The sequence below is a fragment of the Eptesicus fuscus genome, chromosome 17 (assembly GCF_027574615.1).
Source record: "Eptesicus fuscus isolate TK198812 chromosome 17, DD_ASM_mEF_20220401, whole genome shotgun sequence".
In the NCBI taxonomy this organism is placed as follows: domain Eukaryota; kingdom Metazoa; phylum Chordata; class Mammalia; order Chiroptera; family Vespertilionidae; genus Eptesicus; species Eptesicus fuscus.
Genome location: NC_072489.1, coordinates 29652445 through 29665880, shown reverse-complemented (window position 1 = coordinate 29665880; position 13436 = coordinate 29652445). Strand labels below are relative to the sequence as shown.

The window sequence follows — 13436 nt, the reverse complement described above, 5'->3', positions numbered from 1 at the left end:
ATGAGGTATGGGAGAAGGCACTGCCTTAGCTTTTAAATATTCCCAGAGCTTACAAGAGCTAGAGAAACCCTGAAATTAAATAATATCAGGTTCAGTCCAGCCTTTTAACTAAAGTGTATGTTTTGCAGGACAAAAAAGCCTCCTCACTTCCTATTCCTACAGCTAAAGAGCATTGTGTATTGAAAATGAAGATTAAGATTTTATAGTTAGAATGAGAAGTTATACATTGAGGCTGAACTTGTAGCCCCAATCATCCCATGCTGTAGTACCGTCTCTGATAGAGGAGTATTGAGATCTTACGACCTGGCAGAAGACATCTGAGTGAATGCCTTTAAGAACCCCAGACTGCCCATCACAGTAAGATCCACTGATTCTACCTTGTATTATCACCCAGAAATTTCTTTCCCAATAAGAATACTGGAAAGGCTTCTTTAAGATGCAGCTAAGATGACGGCTCCCAAAAGATACCTGTGGGGTTGGAGTCAATGGTTCTGTATCTCTGAAGCTAAAATATATGAGTTAAGGAATCAAAGTATGGAGGTAAAAGGAGGCCTATCTCACTGTCATTCTCAGTGACCCAATGAATATACTTCCCATCCTTATAAAATAAGTCTATGGAATTAGAAGTCCTGTTTTGGAGAGACACTGGGAAGGAGGATAATCCTCCTAGAAGAGACATGAATTTCACTAAATATAGTATTTCCCCCTATCCACAGTGGTTATGTTCCAAGACCTCCACTGGATAACTTAAACCGCAGATAGTACCTAAATATATAAATATACTATTTACTCCTATCCACACATACCTGTGATAAAGGTTAATTCATAAATTAGGTACAATAAGAGATCAACAATAAGATAGAATATAAAAAATACTGTGACAAAAGTCATGTGAATGTGTTCTCTTTCTGATAACCAATTTAATAACTGAGAATGCTACTAAATGACTAATGGGTGGGTAGCATGTACAGTGTGGATACACTAGATAAAGGAATGATTCACATCCTAGGTGTGAAGGAGTGGAATGGCATGCGATTTAAAACTTAAGAATTGCTTATTTCTGGAATTTTCTGTTTAATGTTTTTGGATCATGGGTAACTGAAACAATGGAAAGTGAAACCACAGATAAGGGGGACTACTCTATAAAGCTATGACAACCACTTTGTCATTTAGGATTTCATAGATCTATAGGTGACCAAGAAATAAAATACTATACTGCCAGAAATAATTAATCCTTAGGATTGGGAGGTGGGATTATTACATAGCAAGGACAAAGTTATAAATAATCTTGCGTTTAGGAGATTCATGCTTGATGATGACCTTAAATGGGAAACTGTAGAAATCACGGACTAAAAGTAGCATAGGAACCAGATGTTCATATACCTCAGAGTTAAATATCTTAATATGCTGAGCAAGCAACCCAGATCATCAGATGTGTTAATGGAAGGTGAGAAAAATCTGAAATCTGTGGTATAAAAGGGAAACAATAATTACTAATTATAGATGCTAAGCTAATTGTAATAAGGAGAAATTGAGTGAAAATGAGATCTCTGTAAAAGATATAATTATGCTCATAGCAATATTATCCACAACAGCCAAAAGGTGAAACAACCTAAGTTTTCATCGATGGATAAAATGGATAAACAAAATGCAGCCTTAATGAATAAAGTTCTGATACATACTACAACATAAATGAACATTAAAACATTATGCTATTAGCCCTAATCGGTTTGGCTCAGTGGATAGAGTGTCGGCCTGCGGACTGAGGGGTCCCCGGTTCGATTCCAGTCAAGGGCATGTACCTTGGTTGCGGGAACATCCCCAGTGCGGGGCGTGCAGGAAGCAGCTGATCAATGTTTCTCTCTCATCAATGTTTCTAGCTCTCTATCCCTCTCCATTCCTCTCTGTAAAAAAAAAAATCAATAAAAATATATTAAAACAAAAAAACATTATGCTATTAGAAGCAAGCCAGTCACAAAGGAAAAAACATTACATAATTCTACTTATACGAGGTACCTAGAGTAGTCACAGAGAGACAGAAATTAGAATGTTGCTTGTCAGGAGTTGGGAGAGGAATGGTAGGTTATTATTTTTTTTATTTTTTTAAAATATTTTTATTGATTTTTTACAGAAAGGAAGGGAGAGGGATAGAGAGCTAGAAACATCGATGAGAGAGAAACATCAGCTGCCTCCTGCACACCCCCTACCGGGGATGTGACCGCAACCAATGTACATGCCCCTGACCGGAATCGAACCCAGGACCCTTGAGTCCACAGACCGACGCTCTATCCACTGAGCCAAACCGGTTTCGGCAATGGTAGGTTATTAATAGGTATGGAGTTTCAGCTTGGGATGATGAAAAATTTCTGGAGATGAATAGTGTTGATGGCTGCACAACAGTATGAAATTTACTTAATGCTACTGAACAGTAGACTTACAAATGGCTAAAACTAGGTAAATTTTGTAATGCATGTTTTTCTACAATAGAAAAAATTGTGACATCTATATATTTCAAAATGTTGCATTGTAGTGTGGAACAAGCCTCTCTCACTCATTTGGAGATTTCCTTGATAGCTCCGTCTGCCCCAATTCATTTGCAATTTTAAATGTATCTTGGCATAGTGAAGCTATAAGGAGAAAAGGAAAGAAACAAGTCTTGAATACCAATCATGCAATAAGCACTGTATTTTGTAGTAATAATACATGGGTAAAAAAGACAAAGCCATAGCACAAAATTAGAAATGTTAACAGTGCTTTCCATAAAATATGGGGAGTGCCAAGTGGAATGCATGCTTAGGCTACAAAAACAGAGGAGCAAATCTTGGCTCTTTGCTTTTGAGATTTGCCAAAGATAGCTGTGGTAAGTACATTGCTTTTTACAGTTCTGTCAAAGTATTGCAAATATATTTCATATTTTTAAGATAATTATATAAAGTTGTAATAGTTTTCCTGTCTATAATTTCTAATTGCTGATAAATATCTACCCCATTAAATTGTTATAAAAACAATTAATGAAAACAATAGAAATGAGAGTGCTAATTAGGAAGTTCAAACATTTCTTAAAGTTGTTCTTGCATTTGCTTATCTTGCGATATTTGGAGATTAGACTGAAACACCATGTTGAAAATCACCATTTCACTTTTATTAATTATACATAAAGATGACAATTGTTTGAGGTTTATTACTTTAATTTAAAAAGATAATTAGATGTTGTTTATATTCAAACCGGCTACAAGACCAATGAGTTCAGGGAAGAAAATGAGGAAAAGCAGCCATCTCCAACCCTCATCATCCTAATCAGGTCTCATCCCCCTATGTATGTTGACTGAGGGGAAGCGGAAGATGTGACTGCAAAGAGCGGTTAGGAAAAGTTAAGTAGTGAAAATGGCACGTGACCTCTGTAAATCAGAAAGCAGACAAAAGAAATTCTTTGCAGCCTTAAAACACAAAAATACTTCCTATTGAAGGATGGATTCTTCAAGAGCACTTGGATCCTAAACAATATTAAATTGTGGTACTGAGAAGTACTTTTTAAAAATAAACTAGTTATGATGGTGACTCATTCACCTTATAAATTCCTCAGGCTAGAGAAGATATAGGTAAGAGATAAAGTACTGCGAGTGATGTGAGAAGTAAAGGGGAGAACAAATACTAACATCAATGTGCATAATGAAATGACTCACAGCAAAGAAAGTGCAGCAGCTGAGCAAACAAAAGAAATCTCTGAAAGGTAGAATAAAATATTTCAAACTCAGAATAACATTCAGCAGTTTCTGATTTACAGGTACAAGCTGAGCAGATTACAAACCTCACAAACTAAACTTTTGTCTGCTGTTTAGAACAGGGGTAAGGACAGGGAAAATTCATTAGTCACTTCAAAACTCATGTTAAGAGGGTTTATAAACTTTCTATGAGGCAAAATGATTCACTGTTCAGTTTCCTAAGAACACAGGATTATGTTATGACTTGTTACAGATTTTAAGTTATAAACATCGCAGCAATCATTTCTTGAAATCAGATGTCTTTAGTCTGATATTTTTGCATCTGGAAATGGAAAATATAATGAAACTACTATCCCTGCCTTTGACCAAAACTCCATTTGCAGTGTACATTTGTTTTAACTTGAGATGATCCTTTCAGAAGTGTTTTTTTCCAGTTCAACAAATGTTTAGTTATTATCTCAAAACAGTAAAGGAGGAGTTCCTGAGATATTTGCTTGGAGAAACCAGAATTGGATCCGGAAGTTTTAAACTATCCGATAAAATCATCTCAATGTTTCAGTGGCTTCCTATAATACAACTTTTTTTTCCTTACTCACAGAATGGTCCAACACAGTTGTCTTTAATCAGGCTCTTTTCTTCCAAGTGACAAGACCCAGGCTCCCTCAGTTTTGTGTGTCTACCTTCCTCATGATCTTCAGTTTCCTCTCCATTTAGCCAGAAGTCAGAGAAAAATAGAGATGTGTGGATTTCATAAGCAGGTTTGGCCATAGTATATCATTTCTGTCCCCATCTACTTGGCTACAGTCCAGTCATAATGGCCTCATCTAACTCCAAAGGAGGGTAGGAAATGTAGCGGAGCTGTGTGAATTTGGTGAACAACCAGTAATTTGAACAACTTATCTCTTCATAGACAAAGATTTTTTATTTCCTGAGGTTTAGTCTTCCGTGGAAACAAAAGATTATATGGATATCTTACCTAATGTCTGCTTTCCAGGACTGTGTGTGTGTGTGTGTGTGTGTGTGTGTGTGTGTGTGTACATGTATAAAGGTAGGAAATTACCAGGATATTACTACAAATAAATGAAGCAGAATCCTATCTAATAAAAGAGTAATATGCAAATTGACCATCACTCCAACACACAAGATGACCACCCCCATGTGGTCAAAGATGGCCAGCAGGGGAGGGCAGTTAGGGGTGACCAGGCCAGCAGAGGAAGGAAATTGGGGGTGACCAGGCCTGCAGGGGAGGGCAGTTAGAGGGAACCAGGCCTGCAGGGGAGGGCAGTTGGGGGAGACCCAGGCCTGAAGGGGAGGGCAGTTGGGGGGGACCAGGCCTGCAGGGGAGGGCAGTTGGGAGGGACCCAGGCCTGAAGGGGAGGGCAGTTGGTGATGACCAGGCCAGCAGGGGAGGGCAGTTGGAGGGGACCAGGCCTGCAGGGGAGGGCAGTTGGGGGGGACCCAGGCCTGAAGAGGAGGGCAGTTAGGAGCAAACAGGCTGGCAAGGGAGGGAAGTTAGGGGTGACCGGGCCAGCATGGGAGGGAGTTGGGGGTGACCAGGCCTGCAGGGGAGGGCAGTTAGAGGTGACCAGGCAGGCAGGGGAGGGCAGTTAGGGGCAATCAGGCTGGCACAGTAGCAGTTAAGCGTCAATCAGGCTGGCAGGGGAGTGGTTAGGGGGTGATCAGGCAGGCAGGGAGGCAAGTGGTTGGGAGCCAGCAGTCCTGGATTGTGAAAGGGATGTCCGACTGCCCGTTTAGGCCCGATCCTGGTGGGATCGGGCCTAAACGGGCAGTCGGACATCCCTTGAGGGGTCCCAGATTGGAGAGGGTGCAGGCTGGGCTGAGGGACACAATTTTGTACACCGGGCCTCTAGTAAATATATAATAGTGAATCACAAAAGGCAACCTTGGAATATTTAAAAATGTGTGGCTCAGTGGTTGAGCATGGACCCATGCACCAAGAGTTCATTGGTTCAATTCCTGGTCAGGGCACCAGGTTGCAGCTCCATCCCCAGTAGGGGGTGTGCAGTAGGCAGTTGATTGATGTTTCTCTCTCATCGATGTTTCTATCTTTTTCTCCCTCTCACTTCCATTCTCTCTCCCTCTCTAAAAAAAAAAAACAAAAAACACACAACCAAATAAACATATTTTAAAATAAATTTTAAAAAATGAATGAACATTTAAAAAGATGAATCAAGGAAAATATTAGATAAGGCACATACACAAAAAAATCAGAAATATAACATTAGGCCACCCTAAAACAGGCTGCAGATATTAAAAGAAAATACTATAACAATTTCATATCAATAAACTTAAAAAATTAGAAATAAAATATTCCTAGAAAAATATGACAATACCTAAAAAATGTGAAATTAAAATGAGAATAAGCAAAAGATGTTCCACCATAAAGGAAAATCACTGTTTAAAAAGGAAAGCATTATTCTTATAGAATACTAGAGGCCCAGTGCACAAAATTCGTGCACGGAGGGGGGTTGTCCCTCAGCCCAGCCTGTACCCTCTCCAATATGGGACCCCTTGAGGGATGTCCGACTGTCCTAAACGGGCAGTCGGACATCCCTCTCACAATCCAGGACTGCTGGCTCCCAACTGCTTGCCTGCCTGCCTTCCTGATTGCCCCTAACCGCTTCTGCCTGCCAGCCTGATCACCCCCTAACCACTCTGCTGCCAGCCTGTTTGCCCCCAACTTCCCTCCTCTGCCGGCCTGGTCACCCCCAACTTCCCTCCTCTGCCGGCCTGGTTACCCCTAACTGCCCTCTCCTGTAGGGTTGATCACTTCCAACTGCCCTCCCTTGCAGGCCGGGTGCCTCCCAACTGCCCTCTCCTGCTGGCCATCTTGTAGTGGCCATCTTGTGTCCACATGGGGGCAGGATCTTTGACCACATGGGGGCAGCTATATTGTGTGTTGCAGTGATGATCAATCTGCAGATTACTCTTTTATTAGATAGGATAGAGGCCTGGTACAGGGGTGGGGGCCAGCTGGTTTGCCCTGAAGGGCGTCCCGGATCAAGTGGGGGTTCCCTTGGGGTGTGGGGCGGCCTGAGCGAGGGGCCTGTGGTGGTTTGCAGGCCGGCCACGCCCCCTGGCAACCCAAGCAGAGGCCCTGGTATCTGGAATTTATTTTCCTTCTACAATTGAAACTTTGTAGCTTGGAGCAGAGCCAAGCCTGCAGCTCCCTCCGTGGCGGCAGCCATTTTTGTGGCAGTTAATTCACCTTCTACAATTGAAACTTGGTAGCCTTAAGTGGGTGAGTCCGGCCAGGGTGTGCGGAAAGCTTTGCTTCCCCTGTTGCCGGCGGCAACCCTGGCCTGCTCTCTCCAGCTCCAATCTGCCGCCATTTGTTTGAATTTGTTTACCTTCTATAATTGAAACTTTGTAGCTTGAGTGGAGGCTTAGGCCTGGCAAGGGCAGGCAGAAAGCTTGGCTTCCTCTGTTACCTAGGAAACCTTGCTCTCTCTGGCTGTAGCCATCTTGGTTTGGGTTAATTTACATACTCGCTCTGATTGGATGGTGGGTGTGGCTTGTGGGCATGGCTTGTGGGTGTGCCGGAGGTGTGGTCAATTTGCATATTTGTCTATTATTAGATAATATAGGAAAAGGAAGTTTTCCTATTTGTTTAATGAAGTAAACTTAATCTTCAGTGTAAGTTATCTACAAGGCGGCTTCTTCTGGTCAAGACAGAGCAACAGGCCCTATCCAGCTCAGTGGATACAGCATTGGCCTGCGGACCAAAGTGTCCTGGGTTCGATTTCAGTCAAGGGCACATACCTTGTTGCAGGCTCCTCCCCGGCCCAGTAGGGGCTCCTGCAGGAGGCAACCAATCGGTGTGCTTCTCTCAGATAGATGTTTCTCTCTGTCTTTCCCTCTCTCTCCCACTCTCCCTAAAAATCAATGGGAAAATATCCTCGGGTGATATTTTTCCATTGATTTGACTGTGTTGATGCACTGGCTGGTCTCCACCCCCCTGTATTCGTCACTGGTTTCTGTGTCCCTCCTTTCGATGGAAAAGAGGGAGAGAAAATCTTTGCCAGGCAGCAGGGCTTTTTCAGCAACCACTCACGTCTCCACATCTGCACATCTGTGTACGAGATCACAATTTCCCAAGGGTAGGTTCCCTTCTTGCATATGTCTGTCTATCTGTGTAAATGTCAATGAAGAGGAAAAGGAGAGTCTTTAGGGGAACCGAGGGGAGTGAGAACAGCTAGAAGCTGAAATCTGATTTCTATCAGAAAATAAATCCTAATTCCTTAGCTTGTCAGTCAAGACACTTCTGTCCAACTCAAGGCTCCAGCAACATGGGCAATTCAAGGGATTTGGACAAAACATATTTTCAAGCCTCCTCTCCTCTTCGGCCTCACTGTGAACTGACTCATTCCGTACTCCCAAAGAGAATTCTAGTTCTCAGCAATTTTGCAGACTTCTAAGTTTGATTACTGTACATTTGTCTGGTCTCCTCCCCTGTCCCTTGGCTTGGAGTATTTCAAGATAGAATCCTTCACCCCAGCCTGGTGAGCTCCATGGGAGTCTTCCCTGCCCTGCTGACTTTGTCAGCCACTATGTATGCAAGAATGGGATACTCCACAGCATCCAAACCATACTCCAGTGTCCTTTGGCATACACTCCTTTACAGGGTGGAAAAATTCCAGCTCTTTAGTTTGTATGACAAAAATTTCTAAGTATATGAGGTTAGAAAAATAAGCCAGACTGCAGGGATAGGGGAACCTACCTAATAGGAAGAGGCTGAAGGATAGGACTGAGTATTTGAGGTACAAGAGAGCTACAGCAGGGATCATGTGGAGGGTCTGAGGGGGTGCGGGGTGGACGGGTAGACTGAGGAAGGCTCTCTGGGTATTTATGTGCTCCCTAAAGGAGTATCCTCAATCCTCACTGACCCCCTTGGTCAGTCATGATGCAGACCCTCAAAGACCTCTGACATCTGTCCTATTTCATACATAAACAATGGGGCCAGCATACGAAAAAACAACAACAAAAAACAACAATATGAGGGAAAATTAGGGACATCTCAGAAAAGCAAACCATCAGCATGCTCAAGGATCTCAATTGCCACCTGAGAGAAGGCATCTCAGTCTGAGATAGATGAGGAACCAACATTTCTTGAAACTCTCACCCAAAATAAATGATCACGTGTCTCTTCCTCAAAAGGATGTTAAGTCTTTCTCACACAAATGGAGGAGTTTTCCACTAGCTTTCTCTTAGATAGCAGTTCCCACACACCCAATCACGAATGCAATCTCTCTCTCACACACAGCAGTGCCCCCCAATGTCTACACACCCAGCAACAGATACACCGAGGAATGGAGACTGAAAGCAACAAACACAATTATATTGTCAAGTACAAGATTGTCTAACCACTATGTTGTACATATGAAATGTAGAGAGAATAATACTGAATGTGAAGCGTAGTTTAAAACAACAAAAAACCAGATACAGGCACACATACATACAAATGGAAATGCTAACTCACACAGACACAGGCCGGTACAGACAGATATATCATCCTCTATATTCTCAGTACTGCACTTAATCATATTACTGTTTTAGTTTGCTGCCCTGTTTTACCACACTCTGAAATCATCTTATTGACCTGTTTACTTGTTCGTGCTCCTTATGTTCCACAGGGCCAGGGACTGGTAGCGCCAGTTCACAGCAGGAGGGCTGGCGCGTAGCAGGGCTTCAGTAAACATTTAGATCGGTGATTAAAGTTCTCTCCCCATATCTAACCACCTGCCTAAAGCATTCTCCTCCTCCCTGGATTAAGCTCAGCATGTTTGCATCATATCGATTTGAACAAGCAACTGGTGAGGCCCCAGGCCAGGGCCCCCTACCCATTTGCACCCTCTAAATTCACACCAGTTCCAGCACTTGTCATGTGTTGACTTTTGAATGTGGTTCTTCCCACTAACATATGAAGACAAATAGACAAACAGGCAACTGAGACAGCTCAGGGCTTTTAATCAACAGAATCCAGAGCCTGCCCCGACCTGGGTCTTGGTCAAAAATCAGGCTGTACTCAGAAGTTCACAGTCTACCTGTAATGAGGGTGGGGCAAGGGGGTAGAGGAAGAGTAAGAGAGGGGTTAGGCCAGGGTAGGCTGCGCATGGGGGTGAGGTGCTTCAACCATAAGATAAACACCTTGCTCCTCCCCACTTTCTACAACACCATGAACAGTGGAGCTCCTAATAGAGAGGTAAACCAGAGGCCCTCCCTCCTTCCACTCCTGCAGTCCAGAAACACAAGGCCCTGGGTTGGAGTCTTACCTAATCTAGGATCCTTTCCCATGTTGCTGTCCCCAGGAAGTCATGGCAAGCTTGCAAGTCCAGCAGGCGTTAGGCCCTCACCCTTGGGGAGACATGGTATGAGCAGTGCCTAAGCCCCTTCTCCCAGATTCTCTCTCTGCCTCCATGCCCATTTGTCCCATTTCTCACACACCTTGGAGGACACACTTCCATCTCTTCCTATGCTATCCCCCGTGGTCTGCTCCCGGGATTGGGTCAGCAGCTGGGACTTATCCTCAGGAAGATCCAAATCTTGTGGTAGCTCTGCCTCTGTCTCAGGGGATTGCAGCTCACCCTGCAAGGTGTACAGCAGTTGAAGGAAGGTCTGGTGCCTGGAAAAAAGAGCTGGGAGTGAAGGGAGAAGCTTCAGCTGGACCACCCTGAGCCTGCAGCCCATGTGCCCAGTCTCACCTCTGCAGCTTGTCCCGCTCCTGCCCTGCTTGCTGCTTCAAGGTTCCAAGTTCCTGATACAGCTGCTCAAGCTCCTGCTGAGTTCCTGCCTGACGCTGCCTCACCTCTGCAGAAGCTTCTGCTAAGTGCTGTAGACGTTTCTCCTACCGTAAGTGAGAATGCAGACGTGGCTCATCAGATGCTGAACAGCCTCTGCCCTAACCCCTTCAGCCTAGACCAGTGGTGGGCAAACTGCGGCTCGCGAGCCACATGCGGCTCTTTGGCCCCTTGAGTTTTTAGCAAAGACAAGCTTAGGAGTACCCTAATTAAGTTAATAACAATGTACCTATCTATATAGTTTAAGTTTAAAAAATTTGGCTCTCAAAAGAAATTTCAATCATTGAACTGTTGATATTTGGCTCTGCTGACTAATGAGTTTGCTGACCACTGGCCTAGATGGCACAAATAGAATAACATTCACTTAGTCTGCTGTGTGCCAGACACATTTTAAGCACTTGCTATATTAGTTGCTTAATCATCTTAACAACTTGACTTTCTAGAGCAGGTGCTAATATTGCCTCCATTTCATAGATGAAGAAATAGGCACAGAAAGTTAGGTGACTGCCCAAGGTCATGCAGTTGTAAATAGTGATGCTAGGACTCAAGTCCATGCCAGTACCTATCCATCCTATAATGCCTCACAGAAAGAAGGGAGATGAGGTTTCCCTGGCAGAGCACTTAGTCCATGAAAGAGCATGGAGACAGAAGAGGGTGTTTTCTTAGGGGGATGGATGTACCTGTTGCAGTTTCCACTGCTGCTGGGCTGTTCTGAGTTTCTCCATGGCTACTTGCTTCTGCAGGCAGGCAAAGGAGGCGGGGCAAGAGGAGAAAGAGTTTATTTTTCTGGTTGCATGCTCACCCTTTCCCTCCTCCTCTCTGAATGTCCTTTCCTCCCCTCACCCTGGGTGCACCTTGGCCTGGAGCTGGTCAAGGGCCTCCTGGAGCTGTGCCTGCTTCTTTTGGGCCTCCTCCATCTTGGGCAGGGCGTGGATCACGGCCCTGGAGATGGCCTCCACATGTTCTTGGTAGGTAGCCTTCAGCTCTTTCCATTGCTCCTTGGCTGCAATGGCCTTCTGTCCTGAGATGAGCCACCAGAATGAGAACTTGAGTGAAGGGCAGGCTTGCTAGCCTGAAATACTGGGGCCTCAGTGTTTCCACCAGCCACACAGCTCCCTTCCTTCCCCAATCAAGGCAGCCTCTATCCCAAACCCCTGACTACTCACGGCTCCTGTCTTCAGAAGCCAAGGGGTCCAGGCCCTGGACGATGTCCTCCTGAGCCAAAAAGTTCTGCAGGAAGTCCACTACCTGAAGCTGGCTGCAGAGCAGCTTGTCCTTCTTTCGGGAATCCTGTTCAGAGGGAGGAGAGAGGCAGGGAACATCCTTACCTCCTTGCACCATAGGCCCACAAGGCTGCCTTCCACTCTGCTCACCATCAACGCTGCCCAGTATCTCAACGGAAGAACCCAGCAGCAGTGCCTGGCTCATGAATAACTAGCTACCACCTTGAACATACCATCACGAACTCAGCCAGGATCTGTCCGGGCAGTTCTGCCTCCTCCCGCAGGCCTATGGGCTCCAGGATGTTTGCCAGCTTGGCCAGGGCCCTGAAGGGGCAAGGAAACAAGGGAAACTGCAGGCTCCTGGGAGGCTAGGTCTGGAGAACTCCTGTACACACGTAGCTACAGGGACCAATGCTGAGAGTCTCCTCTGACCAGTATCTACACACTGGCCTAAAGGGCCCTCTGCGACCCGGAACGGTGTGTGTAGATGGAAGACATGTGAAGGGAATAAGTACCATGAGCAAAAATAAGCAGGGCAAAAGGGAATAAGGAGGGTGGGGTGGGGAGTGTCTCACTGAAGAGAAACCATTTGAGTCAAGGGAAAGGTACTGGGAAAGGGAAAAATAAGGCAGAACTGATGGGCAGTGGGCTGCCCTCCAGGCAGAGAGCCCCCCCCCCCCCCCCCCCCCCCCCGCCTCCCAGTAGGGTAGAATCTTGGAATACTTGGGGAGAGGCTCGGAACCGGGGCTAGATGCCCAGGCACAGGTTCTTCCTTGTTAGGGGCTGGATTGGTCCGCTGGGAGGCAGGAATCAAGAAAAAACAACCCAGTGGGAGAGTGCGTTGGGACAGGCGAGACAGAAATGAAATGGCCCGCCCAGGATGGAAAGGCCCCGCAGGTGGAAAGTCCACTATTAGCATGGTACAGCCCGCCAAGAGAGTGGAGGGTTGACAGGGATGAAACCCTCCCCTTTCAGGGCACACCCCCGGGAAGCGTGCAAACGGGGCGTGACTGGCAGTCCCTCGGAGGCCCTCATCTTGGAGAGACAAGGCTCCTAATCTCTAGAACCTAAGACTAAGGTCGGGGGTCAGGACCACTTCCCCGCGGGGTCCAGGAAACGGTCAGCTGTCCTCGGGGACCGGCAAGACACACCACGGCCCGCCCCTGGCGGCCACCTGGCGGCAGACACTTACTCTACGGCTGCAGCCTCGGCCTCGGTCTCCGCCACCTCCATCCTTCCCAGCGCAGCAATGCAGCCCGACCCTCCCCAATAACTCTTTCCGCTTTGAATCCACCGCCCACCGCGCGCCGGAACAGGCGATTGGTTGCCCGGTTAGTGGGCGGGATCAAGGAGCATTGCGCGCTCTGATTGGTAGGCGCTTACTCGCGCGTTGGCGCGCCGCGCGGTGTGGCGCAGGCGCAGTTAGAGCTGGTCTTGGAGGGCGCGCAGGAGTCCTGCGCTTGCGCACTAGCCTGTAGGCGGTGCTGGAGCCTGGAGGTGGTGCGTTAACTCGGGGGCTTGTGGCCGGCTTATCTTAAGCTGTGCGGAGGGAAAAGCATTGCACTGAGTTTGGGGTTTGGAGGAAACCCTCAGCATTAGTTTTATTATTATTTTGTTTAATTCTGCGATAGAAATAGAGCAGTGGGTCCGTCTTCCAAGACACTTGGCATCAG

At 45.9% G+C, this 13436-nt stretch overlaps 1 protein-coding gene across 1 annotated transcript; it reads right to left on the bottom strand.

Annotated features, from left to right (window-relative positions):
- Positions 1-10018: 10018 nt before the first annotated feature.
- ZWINT (ZW10 interacting kinetochore protein) lies at positions 10019-13031 on the bottom strand. Its single transcript, XM_028127583.2, has 8 exons — positions 12956-13031; positions 11997-12087; positions 11707-11830; positions 11395-11561; positions 11221-11277; positions 10445-10587; positions 10188-10365; positions 10019-10097 (listed from the first exon to the last, which is right to left on the bottom strand). Exons 1-8 carry the CDS (start codon positions 12994-12996, stop codon positions 10056-10058), a joined length of 843 nt encoding a protein of 280 aa, XP_027983384.2. The 5' UTR covers positions 12997-13031; the 3' UTR covers positions 10019-10055.
- Positions 13032-13436: the final 405 nt, after the last annotated feature.

Excerpts from the sequence above, each read along its gene's own strand:
- ZWINT (XM_028127583.2), bottom strand. The coding sequence starts at position 12,996 with ATGGAGGTGGCGGAGACCGAGGCCGAGGCTGCAGCCGTAGA. Across the intron at positions 10,588-11,220 it reads AGCAGTGGAAACTGCAACAG|GAGAAACGTCTACAGCACTT; the intron begins GTACATCCATCC and ends CACTTACGGTAG. Across the intron at positions 10,098-10,187 it reads ATGGAAGTGTGTCCTCCAAG|GGTGAGGGCCTAACGCCTGC; the intron begins GTGTGTGAGAAA and ends TGTCTCCCCAAG.